General features: G+C 41.3%; 1 protein-coding gene across 2 annotated transcripts in view; it reads right to left on the minus strand.

Moving 5' to 3' along the window:
- yap1 (Yes1 associated transcriptional regulator) overlaps positions 1-24,170 on the minus strand; it is a 34,947-nt gene extending 10,777 nt beyond the window's left edge. Inside the window, exons 1-4 of one of the 2 annotated variants that reach the window (XM_074640421.1) lie at positions 23,356-24,170; positions 21,787-22,019; positions 7,478-7,599; positions 5,227-5,340 (exon numbers count right to left, since the gene is read on the minus strand). In XM_074640421.1, the coding sequence (XP_074496522.1) occupies positions 5,227-5,340; positions 7,478-7,599; positions 21,787-22,019; positions 23,356-23,556 (670 nt within the window). In that variant the 5' untranslated portion in view covers positions 23,557-24,170. The remainder of the gene's footprint in view (positions 1-5,226; positions 5,341-7,477; positions 7,600-21,786; positions 22,020-23,355) is intronic. The other variant, XM_074640422.1, reaches the window with a different exon arrangement.
- Between the last annotated feature and the right edge of the window lie 1,010 nt (positions 24,171-25,180).

Here is a 25,180-nt window from a genome sequence, read left to right on the forward strand (position 1 = left end):
CACACACACACACATCAACCGAAGCCATGGGAGAGTGTGTTACTTCTCTCCGCTTCTTATCTTTGGCAGATACTGAGGCCTTTTGTGGCTGGATCGCTCCACCATCAGGGCACCATTAGCTGTTCTCAAGGTAGAGGTGCTGCACATGGGCCGTGTCAGCAGCTGCAGATCTGTTAAGGTCTGAGCTTGGAAGCAGAGGCATATGGAGAAAGACTCACCGATACACAAGGCCACACATTAAAAAGGGAAAATTACAGTTTCAAACAACCTGGGTCTTACTTTACATTACTTTAAATTACTCATGTAATGTCGCTAATAGGAAGTCTGACAGGGTGTGAAACCACGATCAGACAGCTAAACTTATTTGGAGGAGAAAGTGAAAACTTGCTGCAGAAGTGACTGTCTATTGCAAACTTCCATCAAGGTTTAAAGACTGCAGGATCAACTTTGACCTATCAGACTTGTTTACAACTGTCTGATCGTCTGCCGGCTTGTGTTTCTTGCCCCAGCTGACTTTATTGTACTGATACCACCAGATGTACGCAATCACTATGGTGAGTCTAATGTTACCGTAGCCGAATACTACAGTGTTAACACGGCCAAAACTAAAATAAAACCAAGTTGAAATTAACTGGAATTTTCCTTTAAAAAGGTGTGAGTTTTGAAGCAGAGGCATACGGAGAAAGAAGATTTTTTCAAGGAAAAATGACAGTTTCAAACAACCTGGCTCTTTATTTTTGTAGTTTGACCATCACTTCTATCGATGATAATAATATTGCACTCATGTAATGTCGCTAATAAGAAGTGGTGACAGGGTGTGAAACCATGATCAGACAGCTAAACCTATTTGGAAGAGAAAGTGAAAACTTGCTGCAAAGTTTATAAACTGCAGGTTCAACTTTGACCTATCAAACTTTCCATACAATGTTGGCTTGTTTACAACTGTCTGATTGTCTGCCTAATCGTGTTTCTTGCTCCCGCTGACTTTATTGTATTGATACCACCATGTTCCCAGATGTACGCAATCACTACGGTGAGTACAATGTTATCATAGCCCAATGCTACAATGTTAACCTGGCCAAAACTAGCTAAATAATACAAAGTTGAAATTTTCACTTGCATAAAAAGTGCGTAGGGAATATGACATGCAAAACGGTATGTTGCCAAAAGCAGTCTGACAGCTGAGTTTCTACTGAACCACCAAGTCAAGGACTCCCTCACAGACCAAACAGCTAACAGTAACCAACTGGAGGAACTATGCACAAACAATGGAGCATATCGAAGCAGGGAATTACATCTGTGGGTGAGATAGGAGCGAAGGACAGGTTCAGTTCAGGGCCAGAGTGATAGCATAAAAAAAGGAGGCCAGTCTCAGCTGAGAGGAGAGTGTGAGAGTGTGTGAGTGTATGTGTGTGTATGTGTATGTGTATGTGTATATGTGTGTGTGTGTGTGTGTGTGTGTGTGTGTGTGTGGGGGGGGGGTTTTGGAGGGGCAGGCTGAAGTCAGCAGCACATAATGGGCGGTGATAGCTGGTGGGCCAGGCAGATAAGAGACAAGTTAATGCTGTCTGCCTTTTGTCTTCTTCACGCACGCCTGCAACACAACGAGCCAGCAACACGAGCCCTTATCGGCCGATCACGCTGCCGGGCGTATTACACCACAACATCACCTGGGGCAGGCAGGGGTTGAGGGTGTGCCAGCTGTGGGAAGTTCTCTATGTGACCAGGGCACAGCACCTTTTGAAGGCGTGGTAAATATTTGTCTGCTGTCAATTTAACAAGTTTAAAAGAAGGCCCCTTGGGAAGGTGTTGTGTTTCTAGCGTCGAGATAAGCAAAGTGGAGAAACAGTCTGGATGTGATACAAACGCTGTTTTATCATGTTGTACAACAGAAAGGTCTGAGTGAAGCCAGCCTGTGTTGACCTGGCGCTGCACGGCAAGGAGATGGAAAAAAACGGAGTCATATCAACAGTGTAGGCCTGGGCCAGGCTTTATGGGAACTATTTTACTACACAGGTTCAAGTTGGAAGCTGTGTTGGTTTCACCTGTCCGATTAAACCACCGTCATGTTATTAATAAAATAAAAAACTTAATGATAAAATATATCAATACAATGTTTGTTTTTTTATTAGAGTTGTTTCAATACCGATACCAGTATCGGAAATACGTTCGATACTGCTCAAAATTTGGTATTGTGTATCACGAGCACTCCAGTCTATGCACCAATCCAATACCATAATTTATTAACCCAGAAAAAAAATCAACTTGTTTAACCGGAAATCAATTCTTCTTCGCCGCTCCAAAACAGCAGCCTTCACTGTGCTGTCGCCCTGGATGTATCATGGCTGCCACTGGCAACTACTAATTTAGAGCAGCGAAGAAGAACTGAAATGGTATCGGAACATCTCTATTTTTTATTTCTCCAACTTCTGTGAGAATCCCGTGGACGGTATCCCTGTTAAAGGGTTCTTCTTAAGAAGGAAGTGCCTCCAATAAAAACTGCTCAAAGCATGGTCGGGGGTTTATCAAAAGGAAGACGGGACATCGTTTTTGAAATAATGAGTTGTGTTAAGGTTTTCTAAATGTCATTTTTCAATGCTTTTTGCACCACAAAAAAAAAATCCACCCCATGGTATTGGAGTAGGTGCAGAAATCTCAGATGTTCAAATCTAAAAAAAAATTAAAAAAAATCTGCTGATAAAAATCAATAAATAGATACCTCTCAGACTACGTGAGAAAATATGAACTGACCCTTTAAACTGACTCTCTGCTGCCTCATCACACTACGCCAACTGTTGCTGTGAGCTGTGAAGTCCTCTCGACGGCGGAGGCAGAAAAACATCACATGACATGATAATGTAGCAACGTGTTTAACTAACAGCTGTACATTAAGGCTTCAAAGCCAACCATTAAACTCGCAGAGGAAATCTGTCTATTTGTGCACTCCAGTATCCTCCTAGTGTGCTTCGCCCCGCTGTTCCTCCGGAGTAGTACGTACTGAAAACAACACATCCACATAGGCCAGGCCAGCCCCCCCCCCCCCCCCCCCCTTTCGAACTCGGCCACAGTGCACTCATGGCTTGTTCGCTGTTCGCCACCTCCTTGGATCTTAAAGAGGATGCATGCTTATCCCGTCGGCATTTTCCCTCTGTTCCTCTGTTTTTCTTTCTTCCCCTTTCGCCTTGCCTCTCCCTGCCCCCACCTCCCCTCTACACATTGGAGTTCTTTGACTGAAAAGGTCTGGAACAGATTAAGAGTTGGACCACAGAATAAAGAGGCCTGGCAGAGATTCAAGTCTGTCTGGAGCTGGAGCAGAATGGGGCTGTGCCTGCGCTGGGCCTCACGCAGGGGAAAGCCAGCCGGTAACAACCCCTCAGTTAAAGGCGCTCCGCTGCTTTTCTTCTCAGAGCTCAAATTAGCCTCCATTATCAAAGCAGCTGGCTTATGATTGGAGACCTACATAGCAGCAGAGTACATGTTCCTGAAGCCGAGGAGCCCATTACTATGCACAGAGAAATATGATTGAAGAATAACTAAAAAGAATACAATTAGGTTTTCCTTCAAGCACTGAGCCACACTATGACATAGCAGGTAGTTTGAAGTGCATATCACTTTGCAATCTTTCTAAAAATCTAAAAGGATCAAAAAGTACAAACAGCAGATGAGCAACATAAGAGGTATAGAGGTATAAATGTGAGAATTATTAAGCACAGAAAAAGATTTGATCTAATGTGAAACAAAATGATGTTTGATGGCACATAATGAGTTAACATGATCTCTTTCTCCCTCTCGCTCGCTTTCAGGGGCCCAGCAGCCTTGTGTGTTCAAGACTTATAAATCTTCAAAGAGCTTCGCCGATCGGAGCCGCCATCTCTCCCCAGCTGCCCCACTCCCCTTACAACTTTGTTTTGAACTCTCCTGCCTTGCTTTTATAACGGGACTCACAATTGCTTTACAGAAAAAAAACAAAAAACTGCCCTTTAAAAGTGCCCAGGCTCGATAAAAAAAGTACAGCTAAAATTAAAACAGGATAACAGGCTGCGTGCTGATTCACACATGTTGCCTTTGTGAACCAGGGGTTGAGCCTCCCTGGGGAATGCTGCTGTAATGAAGGGATGGCACCTGAAGCGTAAATGAGTCAGAGTGACATAAGCAAGGAACCTTCATCTCTGGAAGTCTTCCTTGCGCAGGAGGATTAGCTCCGTCCCATGGCCCACAGAGAAATCTCAACACATGTACCGGGCCACTGTCACTAATTCACCTAACCCTGGCCACCACCACACACTGAAAGCTAACTGTCAAACTTAAGCTCGACCCGGGGGGATTAATGGCCAACTCAGCTGTTGCTCCAACACTAAAATGGCTGACAAAAGGTTAGGTGCAGATTTTGAGGGTGGGGGTTTGGTGAAATCTGGTTTGTCACTCCGAAACAATGCAGTGGGGGTGAAATGAACAATGAGTCATACAGAACTGAACTATTACAATTGTGGTGATGCATCTTTTATGGATAAGCCAGAGCTTTCGACCGGGGAAAGTAAATTGCCATCACAAAAAACACATGTTTAAGAAAGTCTTTACTCTAGAGGCAGTTCCTGGTATGACTCCCTTGTTCAATTTAATGTCAAATATAAATATTATTATAACTTTAAGTAGCTAAAATCACTTTTGGGTTCCTTATAACAAAGTTCCTTAATTTAAAGGTCCCATATCATGCTCATATTCAGGTTCTTACTTGTATTTGGGGTTTCTACTAGAACATGTTTACCTACTTTAATGTTTGAAAAAACTTTTATTTTCCTCATGCTGTCTGCTTGAATATACCTGTATTTACCCTCTGTCTGAAACGCTCCGTTTTAGTACATTTCAACGGAATTGCGTTGCTAGGAAACAGCTTGGGTCCATGATTACATCCCGTCAGCTGATGTCCTTCACATCCGATGCAACAGGAAATAAACTGGGACCCATTTAGAATGTTTACATTTAAAACTTTGAAATGGTCTAAATATTGTAGATTTGCGACATCACAAATGGACAGAGATCCTGACGGCTTGTTTCAAAAGCTCAGTTTCTGAATACGGGCTGTGTGTATTTCTCTGTGGATTAAGCGTGAAAATGTCACTTTTTACAATATGTGACCTTTAAGAAATAGAACATGTATGGTATTTTACATAAATCAAGAACTAAATAAAAAAAAATTAAAAAAAATCCTGTCTATAGCAAACTCACCAAAACGCTGGTCAAGTCGTGGGTCAAGCCAGGATGTGGTCTTGTTCTTGTGGTTGATGTAGTAAATTTCTCCCTCTGATGTTATAGCTTGTTCCCAGCCCTCAGGGAGAGGACCTGAGGGAAGACAGGCAAAAAATGATGTTGGGAGAGATGTTGGTGATTTTTTCTTTATTGATATAATTGTGTAACATGTAGCAACGGTACTTAACTATAATGTATAGCCTATTGGGCATAATTATAGCATACTGTAGTTAGAGAAGCAGTGATATCATATATACTGTATATATGCTAATGGGAAGTTTATTGATCTGGTAGAATTTAAGACCGCACAAATTATGTACAAAGTAAGAGAGAATTGACTTCCTGGCAACATACAAAAACTAGGGATGCACTGATACCGATACCGGATCAGATATCGGGTCGATACTGACTCAAATAGACGGAATGGATATGTTGACAATGGAGCCGATCTATTAAATTCAATTCTATGTTTATATACTATATACATTATAAACTCTAATTTGAATTCATGTTTAAGTTGTGACTAGAGATGTTAATAACTAACCGTTTAACCGTTAACCGACATTAAGCATTTTAACCGGTTAACGCTATCGGTTAAAAGAAATGTTAATAATTAATTAAAAAGCTGAGAAAAACTTGTCTCTTTAAGGAGAAAAGCTGGTCCACCTTAACAGTCCACCTTAAGACAGTCTGAGCCGCTGTTACAGATACAGGAAGTTGGTTTCCGTCTCTGGTTCGCTTGAGCAGAGGAGTTGTAGCCTCGTAGCATTTATTCACCGACAAATAAACTGTACACACACTGTCTGCTACTCCTACGTTCACAGCTAGAACGCCGTAAACATAGTCGGTCGGAAACTCGCTGGAGTTTCGCTGCGCTGACAGAGCGTATGTGTTTGTGGCTACAGCGGGCACGGAGCCACCGGCAACGCTAGCAGCTGCTAACGTAGCACAAACACACAATTTTTCAAAATTAGCATCCCAAGTTGTGACCCAATTTGTTGCTGTATTAAAAAGGTTTACACATGAATTGTTACTCCTGTTAATTTTGAAGATTTTTTTACCAGGTTGCTGGTGTACCATTTATTATTTTAATAATAAAAAACAATTCACCAAATTTATATCTATGTATTTATTTGTAACACTTTGTTTTACAAAGTTAGGAAAGTGATGTTTAAGTAAAGCCTGATGTTACCTTACACATAAATGAATGATCCCAGTGACTTCCACACAGTGAGGCATAGAGCTTATTAATCAAACACTGGTATCGGATCGGTACTCTGTGTCGGCCGATACCCAAAGCCCAGGTATCACTATCGGTATCAGGACTGAAAAAGTTGGATCAGTGCATCCCTAACAAAAAATTTACTCAGACACAGAGGGGGGGTTATGACCAAAGAGGAAAACTGAATAAAAAACAAACAAACAATTGTGTTGGTGCCACTAGGATGAGCATGTGTATTTCAATTTGTGCAGTGAATTTATAGAATCGTTAAAAATCTATTTCAGGAGGGGGCCTTGTCTCTCTCTCGGGACTGTGACGCTTGTTTTTGATGTTTTTTTATTTTGTTTTATATATTGAGGTGATTTTTTCATGTGTATATGTGACAAACATTAAGTTCATTATTTAAGTTAATGGGGTAGGACTTTAGAAGTGTTGATCTCTGACTACTCCTTTTCGAACATATAATATTGATTTATTTAGAGTTTGCCGTGTAGGTTTACTGTTCATTTTTTAGTGGTGATTCTTGTTTCGTTTTCTTATTATATGTTACATGTACGAAATAATATCTACCTACCTTTCTATCTATCTACCTATCTACCTACCTATCTATATATCATGCTTGGACAAAAAGAAACAGGTTGCCAGCAACGCTTTGAGAATACAGAGAGACTTCATCAGTAAACTCTGCAGTCTGTGAGTCACGGAGCTCCCAAACATGTCAGACAGGACCTGTCACGTTCTACCTCCGTCTTACCTCACCTAGGGCAAATTCCAACTGCATGGCCAGAGCCGAGGTACACAGAGTCTTAGTGACATGTAAGAACTAGACTAGACTGCTCCTGACTTCTACTGTATGTGGCAGGAAAGTAAGAAATAACCTCAAGTTAAAGGAATTCTGAGTTTAATGCTGAGAAAAAACCCTAAAAAAAACTATGAACATGATCTGTAATACATGCGCTGCTTCTCCGGTGAAACTAAATTGAACAAAAGGTATAAATGTATACATACCACTGGCTGGGTTCATAATGTTCTGTTGCTGGACTGGCACAGAACTGGCCGGGGGAACCGCCTGGTTCATCTGGAGGAGGGCCTTGCGAGGATCCTGCCAAGTCGTGGTCTGATCAATGTGGCTGTGAGGAGACAAGATAAAGCCAAAATAAATGAGACCTACAAATTGCCATCAATGTGTTTCTAATCAGTAGTAAGTTCAAACCAGAGGCCATATCAATGCGAAAGCAGCAGGTCACATGCAGGAACTGATGACTCAGAGCAGTTTCAACAAGCTCTTTGATGAAAACACTGAATCTAACCCCTGCTTTCTGTAAACGATGACTGTTACAGGAAGCCACGCTCAGCTGTGTGTCTGTTTGGACTCGGTCTGAACCCACAATTCAATATAGGACTGGGATATTTTTTTCCCCCCTGTAATTCACTTAAAAGTTGTACGCCATGAGTCAGAAGGGAGAAACTGCAACTTGTTTTGAATTATAATAAAGTTATAAATAGAGCTGTCAAAGTTAACGCAACAATTAACGCAAATTGGTTTTAAAGCCACTAATTTCTTTTACGCATTAACGCAAATTCATCATCATATCAAACTAGAAAACCAAACCAACAATCTCACACTAGCTTGTCGTGAAGGAGGTTAAATAACGCTCCAAACTTAGGCTAAACTTTGGCGAGGAAAAACTGTCATTGCCATTTTCAAAGGGGTCCCTTGACCTCTGACCTCAAGATATGTGAATGAAAATGGGTTCTATGGGTACCCACGAGTCTCCCCTTTACAGACATGCCCACTTTATGATAATCACATGCAGTTTGGGGCAAGTCATAGTCAAGTCTGCACACTGACACACTGACAGCTGTTGCTGCCTGTTGGGCTGCAGTTTGCCATGTTATGATTTGAGCATATTTTTTATGCTAAATGCAGTACCTGTGAGGTTTTTTTTTGTGTTGTTAATTGATTTCCAATAACAAATTTGTACATACATTTGCATAGAGCAGCATATTTGTCCACTCCCATGTTGATAAGAGTATTAAATACTTGACAAATCTCCCTTTAAGGGACATTTTTGAACAGATAAAAAAAAAGTGTGATTAATTTGCAATTATATGATGCGATTAATCGTGATTAAATATTTTAATCAACTGACAGCCCTATTTATAAATAATCAAGACAAAACCAAGCAGTAGACAACAACAGTAGGTGACTAACAAATAAATCATCTGTGACTGTAGGTCAGCTGAACACTTGTTCTCAAAGTGTCTAAGAGGCTATGATTGGTTTCAAAACAACTATTGTGATGTCAAACAATGTTGCTCCATCTATTTTACGGCTCGTCTTTGCCGGGACAGGAGCGGGGGAGCGAGGGGGTGGGGGGAGGGGGGCATTGTGTTGCGTTCTGTGAAGGCATTGATAATTAGTGCTTTGTTGGTACTTGTTGCTTGATTAAGATGGAAAGCTAATACAGGAAGCCCTCCTCTCCCGAGCGGGACCCTCTCTATTGAGGGAGGGTCAGTCCCAGGGCTCAACGCAGGGGGTCCTTTTTTCCTGGAAGTGGCTCGGACACTGTGGAGTGTCAGGGGCTTTAACAATCTGGCGCCACATTTACAAAGCTTTCACCTGCTTGACAAAGGCACAGACTGAGCTACGACCTAAAACCCCACTATTCACTTGTTCTTTTTGTTTTGTTTTTTGAAACATCCCATTTAAAAAGACCCCCCCACCCCCTCACCTCAAACACCGAACTCCAGTAACTTGTTTATGCACACCCCGACTCTTGTATTTACATTGTGAGCAGTGGCTGAATTATTTCAATACACATGACAAAAATAAATGTTCATCATGGAATTAAATATTAACCTCAGCAATCGATATATTTCACCCTGCAATAATCGTGTTCTTCCGCCTGCTGGGACTTCTTTACGACTCGCCGTTAATTTGATCCCGAAGCGCCATCAGCCCCGGATTGTGGAACAGCTGGGTGAAGTGAGAGATTCAGAGTTTCTCTTGGCCTCTGCGGTAATCCCAGCCTGCCTGTCTGCTCTCTATCCCAGGCCAGAGAGCGAGAGGGCCTGACTCAGCACTCCTCCCCCCCACACAATGCAACCCATTTTGAAGCCCCCTCTTGTTTATGCTTTACTGATCAAAGGAGCTGCCAAATCCCCCACCAAACCCTCCCCCAGCCCTCACACACACACACACACACACACACACACAAACACCACAAACCAAGCAAAATAGCTGGAACTGCTCAGATTGGAGGGGCCCCTTGAGAAAGAGGGGTCACAGGGAGCGGGGTGAGACAACTACAGAAAAGAAAAAAAAAAAAAGTGAAAGAAGGGAAAAAAAAAAACATCTACAGAAGCAATCCCTCTGAATGCCATTGGCTGCATGAGTTGCTGTGGTCCTGTTACACTCTTTGGAACGCCCGCCCTGCCCCCCCCCCTTCGCTGCCTCCTTCCCACTCTGGAAACTATGACATTTATTATAGAGGGGAGGGGAGAACATGGGAGGAGACTCGGAGAGGAGCACTGGGATAAGGGAAGGGAGGGCTTATCGTAAATGAGAGGTCTGCACATCCTGGTACACAAATGGCGAACAGAGACGCTACAAGTGGAAAACAGGGATGGAAATATACAGCCTCAAAGCCTCCGAGAACTCTGATTATAATTTATTCTCCGCACCCCCCCCCCTCCTTAGCGTGCGCTTCTCTTAGCACAGATGAAAGTACAAATATTGAATTTTCTATCAAACCCCAGCCTGGGAGGCTAATGTCTGTAGCTCAAATCAATCACAACCGATGTAAACAAAGCTTCAGTTGAAAACAGAGGGGATTATAATCAGAAAGCCTGTGATAAAATCCACACGCTGTGAGAGCTTCACTGTATTCAAAGAGCCTGGGAACTCAGAGAACTGGTAAATAAGTTACCAAGAGCCAGTAATTCATCACCAGATTTCAAAACTAAAAGATAATCCATTCACTCAACCTGACCCCAACCCTACATGGCCGGGGCTATACACCGCTTCCTGTCGGACCAAACATAAAACAAAACAATGTCATGGCAACTGTTGGGACGGCTGGAGGCCACCAGTTGCTGTTAGGAATTGCTGATGATCTGCAACCTCCGCAGTCACAACTGCTCGGTGTTGTCTTTACATGTCTCTGACACCGCGGCGAGCTCAGCAGGGCGGCCCGCCACACCCTCCCCCCCGCCCCTCCTACATCCATCCCCAGGGCAGGGCAGTGGACAGGGAGCAAACTGGCTGTGGGTCAGGCCTCGTCCACACTAACGCAGTTACACATGAAAACAATGTTCACATGTTCAAGGTTTATCGACCACACTACTGTTTTTTTTATGTCATATGGATGGAGAGCAGAGAAGTGCATTATACTCCAGCAGTGGTTATGGTCGTGGTACTCCTGCCATTAAAGCTTAGCGCCATAGAGTGCTGCAGGGATGACATATTTTTGTAGGCCAACCAGGAAGTTAGCGTCGCCCTGGGTTCCCTCGACAAAAAGCCAACGGGATTGTTCCATTGGGTATTGGATTATTAGAGAAAATAAGCTCTGTGGCAAACACACATTTATGATACTGACACGTTTTGCTCAACAAGATCTTTTTAAGACACATAAAGGCTTCAAAATTCACAAGTGGGATATTTATTGATGTATTTTAGGAACGCACCAATACCGGATAGGATATCGGGCTGATACGAACACTGGTATGGGGTTAACCACAGACCTTATTTCAGGCATCTAACTAAAAACCCATTCAAAACACCCATTGACTTCCAGACGAGGAAACCAGAAGTGCTATAATGCTAACTCATTTCCGGGTTCTGGGACTCATTCCTGTAGCACTCTATCAGAATCCATTGTAACTGATTTGTAATCAAACTCGCCGGTGCTGCTTATCTTAATGAAGGAGCAAACTACACTCCATTACAGCCATCATTCAAGCCTCGACAGATGAGACGGCAGCTTTATACAATTTCTGTCAAGTGGTTTCCACGAATTTCAAACCACTGTTTGATAAATGGAGTGCTCCATTTTCTTTCCATAATCAACCACTTTCAACATGTTTTCAAATGAAGAAAATGTATTTTGCTGTTCCAGCATGCAATCCTATTGTGGATGACGGGTTCAAAATCAATGCATCTGCTTTATTGTGTTCGGTATTCTGTTTGTGAATCGCCAAAGACAAAACATAACCCGTCATTAGCTTCTTCATGGGAAACTGACTGTAAATGGCCAGGTACTGCAGCAAAGTGGTTCAAATATGACCCGTTATCAAGTGGGTTTGCTTGTAGTGTGGTGCTTTACTTGCTCATTTTTTGCTCAAGCTATCATCATGGTTGACTGTGGCTTAGCGGAGCACAGAGTAGGACTCTTGATCCACCCAGGCACTTGACATCTCCTTGACTGATGGCCCAATTATCAAGGTGGCGTTTATTGTGCCAGCGTTATTTATAATGTGTCTTGCTGAGGAGGAGGGAGGGGGACCTTTCGCATAAAGGCTAAACTTGACTTTGCTTAAACGATTTGGCATTTAACTTTTCTGTTCGGTGCCATTCACATGGAAGACTTGTTTTTTATACTAAGATCATTCAAGATAGACTTTCTCTTTATTCGTAGTTAAATATATATTCAAAAGACTGCGACTGAATCCAAAGATTGTACTGGATTCAGCTTCAAAGAATAACTTAGCAGAGGTTCAACATCCTTAAAGAGATCCAAGTGAAGAAGTCTGAATGTTGCACTTGTTTCACAGACCTCATCTGATTACAGCGGTATGACAAACTTCCTAACACAGAGATCGCCTGTTTACATCTGTGAAAACTGTGGCGTTTACATCTGGCTTTGAGGAGAATGTTCCATCCAAAAATAAGTCTGCTCCGTAGTTTAAAGGTCTCCGAATAAGCTCCGCTACCTGCCAAAACAGCAGATCAAAGCTAGATTTGAGGCCAGATCGACTGTTTATTCCACTGAAATTGTCTCACTCCAAAAGCCAGATGTCGAAAAGCTAGTGCGAAACGAGGAGTGAAGCTCTGGGGAGTGCAGCAATGATGAAACACACCCCACAGCTGAGTTGTCAAATGTTTAAAATGGGATCCTCAGGCCACAGCGGCTCCACCCAGAGAGTATATGCTTGGAAGGTGGTTGAAGCCAATGACTAAAGAGTTGCACCGAGGGAGGCAAGATGTAATCAGGCCTCTAAGATGAGGATGACCACCTCCACTCTGGTTGACTGGGGATGCCTGGCTGCCTCTCTATCAGCAGGACATCATCAAGAGAGATTATTGGGGCAACCTCTGTGACCCTATTGTGGCTTTAAGATTCCCTTTGAAGGAGGGTTTGGATCATACTACTTCCTAACGAAGCAACTAATTCACAAAGTACCAGGACTGAGCGGAGCTTGGAGGGGTTCAGTTTGACTGCTGACTATTTTCAGAGTACAGAGTAATTCAAATGACTAAATGCATTTATTTAAGTGTCATTTCACAGAGAGCATGTGAGATTAATCAGGCAGACCTCAAAGGTTCCACTTTTTTTTTTAGAAAAAAATGGATAATTATGTTGCACTTCATAAGCACTGAATTTAATAAATTAGTAGGGGTGGGAAAAAATAAATCGATTCACCTATGTATCGTAATTATTTTTGTATGATTTTGAAATTTTAATTTTTTAATGCCAAAATCAATATGGGGTATTTGCTTCATTAGAGTCTATGCGGAGGTAGAAGGAAGTTACCGCTTTTATTGTTGTAGTCCGAGTAACGAAAAGTCATATCCGTTCCGTATCCGTCAACCAAAACAAACCGCAGCAAGCCAAAACAACAAAGCAGAAAATGGCGGAGGGTCTGCGTGGATACGACCTGCACCCTCACATACTTTAAATCCAGCGTGGTAAACACTACACATCCAGTAAAGGATGGAAACACTTTGGGTTTCACACATTGACAGGAAAAGTAGAGCTAGACATCACAGCTAAAGCTGCACGCTAACTCTGTCACGGACAGGCAACGTTATCGTACGCGGTAAAAAAGGTGTTAAAAAAGTAAAAATGCAATTAATCGTAATATTGAATCACAATACTTGTAGACTCTTAATACTTAATAATTGTAATACATATCGAACCGACACCCAAGTATCGTGATAGTATTGAATCAGGAGATGGGTGGATCGTCCAGACCCTATTAATTAGTAGACTCCTTTGCAATATCACACTTGTCATACATACATTTTAAAAGTAAAACAAGTTAAGATGTATGCATGCTCGGGGTGGAACGGTTCACAAAATTCACGATTTCGGGTCATATCACGGTTTTGGGGTCACGGTTTTCGGTTCATTTATGTAACAGCGAGGAGGTCATGTTCTGATTTCAACATACTTTTCATTTATTTGGCAAAAATAAGTTAACAAATGTTTACCTTAACAAAAGTATGGCTTACATAAACAACATAAACACTTCTTCATTGACAAATCTTAATGGAAAGAATAGGTCTTCTACAGTCATTAGTGCAACAACAAAAAAATGCTGCTTTGTTATTTTCTTTTAAAATATGATGTAATTATAAACTAAGGCCATACATTGAAGCATAAGCTCATCCAGAGCTATGCTAAAAAACAGCTTTTTATCTCCCACTCAGTCAACAGTGGCTCATAATTCTTACTATAACAGTTAAGGAACTCAAATACTGACATATTGTCAATAAGAAAAAATGAATTAAAAAAATAAAATCACAACTGTCTGTAATGTAAATGTAATGTTCCAACTATAATCCTCAACTGCTGCTTATGCTAGTTTCTACAGGGCAGGCACAACAGACTAAAGTTCACACGTGAAGGTTCACACACTTTGACCATATGCTTTAATTCTGTATTGCTTACGATGGAGTGTGGTCGTATAAGCAGGGATAAACACTCTTTTAGCATTAGATATTATTAATTCTGTATAGTTTATGATGGAGTTTGGTCGTATGTGCAGCAATAAACACTCTTATAGCATCAGATATTACTTTGGGACGGTGTGAATCTGCAGCGGGAGGCTGTCTGAACGCTTTGGGGCAACGGACTCTCCGTCCAGTCTGCTTTTGTTTCGCGCCGCTAATCGACACATTCGGGTGATGCCGTCGTAATTAAATGTTTCAAGTGTCCACATATAAACCCGACTTCAGTTGAACAGTGTCTGCGTACAGTTTGACACAAATCGTTGTCAGTTTAGCTCGACTATCATGAGCTACTGCGCCGCTGCAGTGCTGCTACCATTCCTGGTGCGCTGCCACAACTTTTCGGGTAAAACTCACTCACACGCGTGCGAGTAGTAGACATAAACAGCTGTTTGGGTAACGGCGAACCGAACCGAACGACCTGTACCGAACCGAACGACCTGTACCTAACGGTTCGGGTCAAATACACGTACCGTTCCACCCCTGATGCATGCTGCCACTGACAACATATACACAAACGTTTCTTTTTTGTTTTGTTTACCTTTTTAGCCCTATTCTGTTGCGATAAGGTGCTCTGGTTGGAGTAGTTTTGGGAACTCTAAACCCCACCTGAGAGGGTCCACTTCTCAGATACTACATCTCTGTGGAGATGCCCTCAGTGACAGTGGAGGCATTGATGTCTGGAACAGAGGTGTTACATCAAGACTTTGGTAAACACTAGCCTGACTTTCTCACAGTCCCATTTGTGTACTGAGCTGACAGGCCCCCAGTTGAACAGGAAGGGCCTTGTCTGTGTGTGGTCAATAAACCAAAAGTTTGTCAAACACAAAGTTGCTCCAAATGAGGACTCCGCGCCGGCTTACGGCCCCAGTCTTCCCAGCACCATTTGGGACTGACCGAGTGGCCTCGGTTCATAACGGCTTAGATTGAAATCCAATTTGCCTACTTATCACATCAAGCTTCAAGCAGAGTGGGAGTAAATGACGTAACAGTTGATACTGAAAATACTTCGGTATTATGTTTACATAAGATGCTGAGTGTGATAATAGTGTTAGCCAAGCAATAAAACTAAAATCCATTTTTAGACAATGAACAGACGGTCATCTCCGCTGTGATACGAGATGTCAACAACAAATGTGGTGCAAATAAAACAATGGGCCAGGTGACAGACAGCTACATTTTACATAACCACAACAGGTGTGTGTGTGTGTGCGTGCATGGGTGTGTGTGTGTGTGTGTGTGTGTGTGTATGTGTCTTAATGGACTGCGGGTAATGTAGTATTCAAATACACTTTGGGTGTATAGTTTTGCATGAAATGAAGTAATTTTCATTTCACAACATAGGGGAGAAAGACTGAAATAAAAGATATCGGGCCGATACTGACTCAATTAGCTGGATTGGATATCGGTGACAATGGTGCTGATCTATTCAATTAAATTTTATGTTTATAGACTATATTATGCTAGAATTTTTATTCCTGTTTAAGTTTTGACCAATTTGTTAAAAAGGTTTACACTTGATTTGTAATTACTGTTAATTTTGAAGATTTTAACCAAGTTGCTGGTGCACAATTTAATACTTTTGTAAAAAAAATTTAATGCATATCTATGTTTCTATTTGTTACATTTCTTTTACAAAGCTAGAAAAGCATTTTTTTATGTCAAGCCTGATGTTGCCTTACACATACAAGAATGATCCCAGTCACTTCTGTCACTTAATTATCACTGGTATCGGATCGGTACTCGGTATCGGCCGATACTCAAAACCCAAGTATCTGTATCGGGACTGAAAACGTTTTTCTTTACTCAATAGCAAACATTGGAGATTTTAAAACAAGCTAAATATAAATATGGGGTAGATTTGTCTGCTGGAAATCCCAACATAATCTCATAGTGCAAATCAGCACTACACAGATATCAACGACATACAATGAGAGCAAAAGGTCCAAATAAACACTTGGCTCTTTCCTGCTTTAAGAGGGGGTCTCTTTGACTCATATTTAGTGCAACAGATGTTCAGGAAACCCCATATAGACGCTGAAGCTCCACTAGTTCTCAGTCTGTTCAGTGTGCAGCTTTACAGTGTAAAAAAACACAGTAAACTAATTTAGCCTATAACACAGTGTGAAATGTAGAAACTAGCAAATCTGGTCACAGTGAATAATTTGATCACTGTTAAGTTAAATTTGGAAAGTCAGCGAGCCATTCTGGTTGTGGGAAACCAGGCTCATCAAAACAGTTTAAAATCCAATTGAGAAAAGACAAAAGTGTCCATCAACACATGGCTCTACCTGCCCCTGAGGGCAGACAATAGCTGCTCCCCCAAAGCTTTCCTCCGCTTAAGGGCTGACTTCCCACGGACTAAAAGCTCATTCAAAGCTGCATTTAATAAGCGCCCGGAAACAGTGATTACCCCTCCTAGTTTACCGGTGTGTCTAAATTAGAAACCTTCATTAGTTTATGACCCAGCCCTGGAGACTGACCCTACCCCCCATCCCAGCACCAAGCAAGGTGACCCAACCTCCCTGCCCCTGCTGTCATAAATCAAAGGCCACAGCAAACTGCTGGAAGAAAGAGGAGGAAAGGTCAACAGACTTTGTTGACATTCTCCCAGTCTTCTCCCAGCTTAAGCTTTTTGTTATTTATGTAACAGTCGAGACCAAAATAGAGATTTTTGCAGGAGATTGCTCATATCTGACTCCTATTTCAATCAGGCCTACTAATAATTATTTAAATTATTTAACTGTTGATTGTTTGTTTTTTTATATTACTGATTTATCACAATCAGTCTAAGGTGAGAGTCTTTAACGGTTTGAAATCCCAATTTTTACAATGATAGAAAACAGCAGAAATTCATCACAATTGAGAAGCTTGAAACAAATATAGGTCAGCATTTGTTTCTTTATAAATGACTGACATTATTATCAAATGCGTTGCCAATTAATTTCCAGAGGACTGACTAATCAAATGATCTACTAATTGTTTCACTATTCAAAAGGAATAAAAAAACCTCAGGCCAAAGTGAAGCTGTCAGCACTTTTTCACTCGCACTACAGTAGGTCAATCACTTATCAGCTCCTAGCCTGACAACAGCAGAACATTTACAATTTGAAGAACGTGGTTAAAACTCTTCAGAAAGCCGCTGCCCTCTCTCTCTCTCTCTCTCCCTCTCCCTCTCTCGCCGCCATCTTTAAACTTCATGTCGACCATTTGTCTATTTTGGGAAGGCTCACATGAGTCTCAACAGGCCCTGTGGTCTGAATAAAGATCACTGTTTCACTGCTGGGACAAAGGGAGGGCCGGAGTTTCTCTTGGCCCCTCTTCTAGTCATCTCCACATGGCTGCCATTTAACTCCATTGACACAAAAGAGGCACCATCACAGCGCCACGGCTCCATTCATACCAAAACGGAGCCTGGCTTTTAAAAGGGGAGTGGGACATCGGCATCCGCAGAGCTGCTGTGACTCACAGAGGCCAATCACCCCCCCCCCCCCCCCCCCCGACTGTATGAGTCTATAGTGGACTAGTAAACAGAGGTGGAGAAACACATTATTTATATAAAAAAAAAAAAAAAAAAACTTTCCCCCTGAGTTGATTTATCTCTAAGGACAACAGCGGTCACCTGAGTGAAATGTGAGCCCCCGCTCTCTGCTCGGCTCTGCTAGCTGGTGACAGACTCCCCACCCCCACCCGTCCATCCACCCACCCACTCTCTCTCTCGCTCTGCTGCTTCACTCCTTCTGCAACACGTCTCGGTCAGACAACCCCTGTTTATAAATAGGGGAGTGTCTTTTCCAGCAGCTCTGCTGAGGCCGCCTGTATTCCAGATCAAATATCTGCACTTTGATGTACCGCGGATAGAAGATGTCTCCTGGAGTTTTCCTTTGCTTGAACACAAACACTGTGTGTACTACACTTACTCTAGTTGAATAACATGCCAGTTGAAACACAGCTCTTAACAGAGCGACAACACAACTATTTTTTCCAAAGCTATATCCAAGCCGAGGATGCTCCGGGTTTGGAATAGACTGGTAAACACATATGAGTGGAGACTAATATGAAAGATCTGTATTTTCTATGAATATTTTACCATTACAGTTTTTAACAACAGGATAGCGTTTAATATTCAGCATTTAGAGTAAATTGCTCTTTTTAGTATAAAGAAAGATGGTCCGTTGACCTATGGCACAAACTTAAATTGTGAAAAGATGGTATGTTTCTATAGGGCGCTCCAGGGATGACGTATTTGTGTAGGCCAAACAGGAAGTAAGCGTCAGCCTGGGTTCCCTTGACTAAAAGCCAAATGGGATTTTCCATTTGGTTTTGGATTATTGCAGAAAATAAGCTCTGTGGTAAACAAACGTTCACGATACTTGCACGTTTTGTTCAGCAAAATAATCTTCACAAATCAGCACTTTTATGATTTGTGAAGTGTGAATGCAATCGTAAATAGCTAACGTTGGGCTATAAACGAACTACACCACGGTCGCGAGTATACACAAAGGCGGACGAGTCGACGTGATGACGTTTAGTAGTCTCATTTAGCCGCTTGTTAGCAATCGCCTTTTTAAAAACACACAAAGGCTTCCAAAATCCACGAGTGGGATATTTTCTAGGGGTGTAAGAAAATATCGAAAATATTGAGTATCGCGATTTTATGTTTTGTGATACCATATTGATTCTCAAAAACACTAATTTTTTTACGTGCAATGATGTATTGATTTTTAATTAACAGTTTGCATGTAAATATTGACTCACTCTATACTTTATTTCATTTGCAAAGAGATGCTCCCTCTCAGTTTACTGTATGTGCCCTCTCAAAGTAGTGCTATGATGTTGGATGTTAGATCCCACTATTTTGATTGCATAAAAACATTTTTATTCAGATCTTATGCATATGGTGGTGTGTTCTTTATACTTTTTTTTTTTAATCGCAATATATCGCCTTGCTTACAGTATCATAATATATCGCAATATATTGAACCGCAACACTGTATCATGATACGTATCGTATCGCCGGGTTTTTTGCCAATACACAGCCCTAATATTTACTGACCTATTACATATTATAGAACAAAACGTTAAAATCTTAAGCTTGTGTTAACCACAGACCTTATTTCAGGCATCCAACTAAAAACCCATTGACTTCCAGACGAGGGAACCGGAAGTGGTAAAATGCTAACTCATTCCCGGGTTTTAAGGACTCATTCCTGTAGCACTCCATGATCAATCAATCAACCATCAACCGCAAAAAAAAATAAAAAATAATAATTGACATATTCCTTCAAACAGAAACACAACTTTATAGTGCAACAAACGTTTGAACTATAACTTGTACAAGATTGTGTTTTTCCAAACTAAACTTTCATTTAGTTGACAATATTGCTTCATTGTCTGGAGGCACATTGGATCAGTCAGTTTCTAAACAACTGCAGTGATCCTGGGAGAGTCGATGAGAATAGTGGTTTCACTCTCTCTTACCCCCTCCAGTCCTTTTGTACAATTTTAGAAGAGCCTCCTCAAAAAACAGCCCAGATGTTCTCCAGATGCGAGACCTTAAACCATCTGGTACTGAAAGCTCTTTTTGGATCAGAGTAAATTTGAGGCTATCATGTTTGTTCAGACCCCGTGTCAGAGAGTAATAGTTCCTAGAACAGATAACAGTTTGCCTTTGATCGGAGTAAGACTTTCAATCTCTAAACACGAGCTGCTGAGCATTCCATAAACTTTGGAACATCTCACGATGAGCAGATTATCTTAACACAAATTATCACTTTTATGAATAATTCAATCCATCTTTTCACAGAACTACAGAGAATGAAGTCAAATACAAAAGAAAGTAATAAAGAGTCAAAATAAAACCCTCACACAACCCGAAATGTTACTGATAAACTGTGAGACAGGCCTGAAGGGCCCTGGTAGAACAACCAGTACCTACTATTTTAAAAGGTTTTCTTTGGATCATTAATGTGGAGGAGATCTGCTGGTTAGCAGATGAGTTCTGCAGAGATGTCTGTCCTTTGCTGTCTGGGGCAGCTACAGTGATCCATTGTTTCTACTGAAACCTGAGCCCAAGAAAAGGAACACTACATACAGCAGCAGGCCCTCAAAAGACGTCTCTCTTGTTTCCAAATTTAATAACCTACAATTCAACTGTTGCAATTGTCTCTTTTTGAGCACACTGGCCGCCATTGTGCGCTTTAGCAGATTTGCAAATTTATTGTCAGCATAATGTACACCGAACAGAGCTGCACTATGAGAGTCCCATCTCAAGACCTCTGCTCTGGTAACTAGGACTCGTCTTGGCCAGTAGCGCAAGAGAAAATGTTCACTTCTTCTCTAAAAATCCTGCTTGTAATGCTGTTGAACCTTAAGAAGATACTCAAGTATTGTTTTTAATGTAGACAGTGTGTAAATGACCAATTTGGTTGTTGTTTGTCTTAAGTGTTGACCCTTTGAATACAACCATTTTACTGACTGGACATATTGCAGTGACTCTTTTGCATTCTGAGATGTGATAAAAACACACCAGGTTTCCCACACTCGCGTGTAAGTCAAGAAACTTTCTAATGACTAACTTGGTCTTGTTTGGTCAAATTAAGGGACACATATTTTCAATGATAGGGATGAGATTTGGGAGTTGGGTGGTTAACATTAGAGGACACAGATTCCTATTTATTGTTTGTTTTGTTTCTCTTAAAACAAAACAAAAATCCATTACATTCATGTGCCTTCATCACACAACACAATTTCCTAATTTTGGATCAATAAAGTACATCTATCTATCTATATATATCTATATCTATCTATCTATCTATTTATCAGGATGCAAAGTGGTGACAGTAGGACATAGAGAGGTCTTGAGGGCTGAGGTATATTGATGACTCTAGGGCTGGGCAATATGACGATAGATATCGTCAAAATGATATAAAAATGTCTATTGTATATATTTTTCTATATCACGATATAGGCTAGGCCTAGATTTATTTATTCTCTATAATTTTACTTAAAACTGTTATCTTCATTTTGCACTCAAGTTCTTAAAATGAGAAAATACTCAGTACTTTACCATGTGGTTATTTCATATAGACTATTTATATATGAAATGACCAGAAAACATGCCGTATCATGATATATATATTGTAATGGAGCTATGAAATTACCTATATTGGGATAGAAGATTTTGTCCATATCGCCCAGCCCTAACTCGATGTCTATACGTCAATAAAACTCTTCATCTACTTTCAAAGCCATCCATTCATTTTCAAAACACACATTCTTTTAAGTTACAAACTTTCCAGGTTTTTCAAGGACTGTATAATGCAAGAAAGCAGTTGTTGACACTTGTTGCCGGCATACTTACTTGAGGAAGTATCTCTGGCCAGAGTTGGTCTTGGCCATCTCCCACCCCGGGGGCAGGGGCACATCATCAGGAATCTCATACGAAGACTGACGGAGATGCTGAGGGGAAGCACCTGGCGGGGGCATGGACAGGGAGCCGCCGGTAACACCTCCCAACTGGAGGGAGGCCGGGGACGAGTGTGCACGGACGTGGTGGGGTGTGAGGACTCCGCCGCTCCCAGCGTCAGTGCTGGCCTGTTGAAGGGGGGTTGGAAGAGAAGCAATAAGAATACAGTTTTTGGAATGATGTGATTTCCGTAATAGGGACTTTCTCAATTTTTACCATCTTATATTGTTATGAAGCAAAACAAAGTTGGTTTGAATATCTCTAGTTCAAAAAGTTATAGTTAAACAGCAATATAGTAAATAAATGTTTGATTTGAAGACTGTGTACAAAAGTCACGATAAAAGAAAAAAGTATTTATCAACAAATATATTAAATACATAGCTTTATATTGAATAGAAAGTATTGTATAATGTATTTAAGGCCAGTCACAGATGATGGTAAGGATTCATAGAACTACAGGACAAACACCATGAAGGATCAGTCGTTTTGTGGACATAAAGTCTACATGAATTTAACATTTCAGTCACTTCTCATAATCACTACACATGTATGTTAGGAAGTTATTTTCACATGTGCATGTGTAGGCAAGTTTGAGAGTTGTTTAAGGATGGGATGGGGGGGTGAGGGGAGGGTCGAAGGCCTGAGTGGGAGCGCAGACTCGCTGCACAACAACGCATGCGCACTGACGACAAAACTCCACAGAGCCCACAAGCAACAGTTGTGTGTGGGGGACGGCAGGGAGGACGGCGGGGAAGGGGGGTAAATAGTAGGAATTCAACCATCGGGTGATTTCTTGATTGCAATTCATCTTGATTACAAAATAAAAGTCTCCCTTCTTTGATTATTATTAACACATGATTTGTTCCCCTTCTATAACTATACAGTCATGAATCAAACCAAAACATTTACACATAATGTGAAAGTTAAACACTGTGTAGGTTCAGCCAATCTGACAACTCACTTTAAGTCTAATAATATTCTCATATCATCTGTGGATCCATTTCTTACACCACCAATAACACCAACCAGCCAACCGCTAAGGACACAAACAAACCGCTCTGAGGAGATTCTGGTTCACTTTTACGCACAGAGCCAGCGGGCATTTTCCTTGCACTGATTTTACCAATCCAATTACAACTTGTTGGAAAGTTCAAAGCAAGTGTACTGTAATAATATATGTAAAAAAACTAAAAAAAAGTGTAGTGCAAATAACCCTAAATAAAAAGAGCTTATTTATCCTAGACTTTAGGAAGTGATTACAAATAGTCTCTGAATGCACAGTGGTGATATGCTGAAGGCTACAAACGACCACAAAGTAGATTAAAGTAAGTGTGAAGTTCTAAGTGAGTGTATAGTCTAGCAGTCAGGTCTGTGAGCCTGATCCCCCCCACAGGATGGGCCTTCCTCGCTGTAATGGAGGTTTCTGGGAAGGGGCCGAGGAGAGACAGGACAGGGCGGGCTTACTTGTCTGGAATGGGACTTTGGTTCAGGGGGTTTGAAGAAGGAGTCTGGTAGTTTCCTCATCCTCATGGGTACAGAAGGAGGCATGATAGTGTTCTTCGGGTTCATCACGGCGTTAAACAGAGCCTCCAGGTCGGTCTCTGAGTCGCCCCGGACATGGACGATCTGGTGTCCGGCAGGAGGGTTGTGCTGGCTCGGATCCATCGTCCCAAAGCAGGCTGCAAACTTTGATGGGTCCGAAAATGTCGCGTTCAGGAACTCACAAAAAAGAAAAGTTTGAGCACAATCCCAAACTTTTTTTTTTCTTCTCACACACACACACACACACACACACACAGACACACAGACACACACACACACAGCAGGAAACCTCGACAACACTCAGTAGAAGTTCTCCCGAGTCATTCTAAAGTTGAACACTCGACTAACTTTAGTTTCTTCCAAAGTGTGTTAGCTGTCGAAGTCTGCAGTGAAAGACAGCGCTTTCCTGGTGGTTCTTGCTGGCATACTTATGAATGTAACAAAGCGCATAACTCCTCCACTCTGGAAGCTGTTGTCGTCCGGCCCAAACTTTTCCAACAAAAAAAAAAGGAAAAAAGCAGCAGACGCCACAAAACACGAACAAACCCAACAAGCTGGAGGAGTCCGACCTCTCTCCTGTGTTCCGGCCCAGTTGAAGCTGTTAGAGAATGTTCTTACTTAACAGATTCATAGTTCGTAGAACAAATCTCCGCAGCTCACTTTCTAGAAAAAACTTTTGCTCCAGTCGGGTCTAAACTTTGGGCAGGACATCAAACTTTATGACTCATGGGATGTCTGCTCCAGAGGCGGAGCCTGGCTTTAATTGGGACGAGAGTCTTTAAAGGTACAGTCGGTGCAGCCTCAGGGGCCCAGGGCCTCCACACTAATCTGGGACAAAGTTTTACACCTTTAAAAACAGGAACTTCCATTTTATATACACCAAAAATGTTATGAAATATAAATCACAACTTTTTAATGTGAAAATCCCCTCACCTTCAAACCTCCAGGATTTTGACAGTCTCCATATGACCCGGTGACTTTTGTTATTTTGTTTATTAAATAATCCATGGGGCAACTGAACATTCATTCTTACACATTAATTAGATAATGTGGGCAACAATTGCTGAATTAAAGTGTTCCTTATTTTGTTGGCAACCCCTTGAATGCAACAAGGACCCCTGCTGATGCCAACTGGAGCCCACTTGGGAAAACATTGAATTATGACTGGGCCAGTAAATTAAATATAACAAAATACAATAAACATGCAAGTTTTATAATTTGTTCCGCTATGCTAACCTCACTTTTAGAGCTCCGAAATGAGAACTTTGTGTGTGGAAGCAACGGGAAAATGTCAACACAAAATTCTGTGTTTTTGTTTTGTTTGTTTGCTATAAGTTTATAAGTCTTTTTAGGGGTTACTTAAAAATTCTTACATAATTAACTGCATTTTTACTACTTACTTTTTAAATGTGTTCTTTTATTTAAAAGATAGCTATATTTTAGTGTTAATCTATAAAATATTATATATTTTGACTATGGATGATTAAGTCAATGATTTTAACAATAACTCAAACCCACTCTTTCTCTCATCAGTCTATATATAATGGTACTATTTATTTTTTTTTTTTTACAGTGCTCATGAAAGTAGATCCATGCAGTTCCCACAATTGTTATGCTAATGAGGCCCCTCTTCCATTGAGAAATCATTTTGTCAAGATCCACTCTCTTTGGATACAGAGGCTCTGTTTCAACTCTTTTTCCCATACATCCACTGAATGAATGATTATGAAGCCCTATTAAATACCCG

This window comes from Sebastes fasciatus, chromosome 7, assembly GCF_043250625.1.
Source record: "Sebastes fasciatus isolate fSebFas1 chromosome 7, fSebFas1.pri, whole genome shotgun sequence".
NCBI classification, from domain to species: domain Eukaryota; kingdom Metazoa; phylum Chordata; class Actinopteri; order Perciformes; family Sebastidae; genus Sebastes; species Sebastes fasciatus.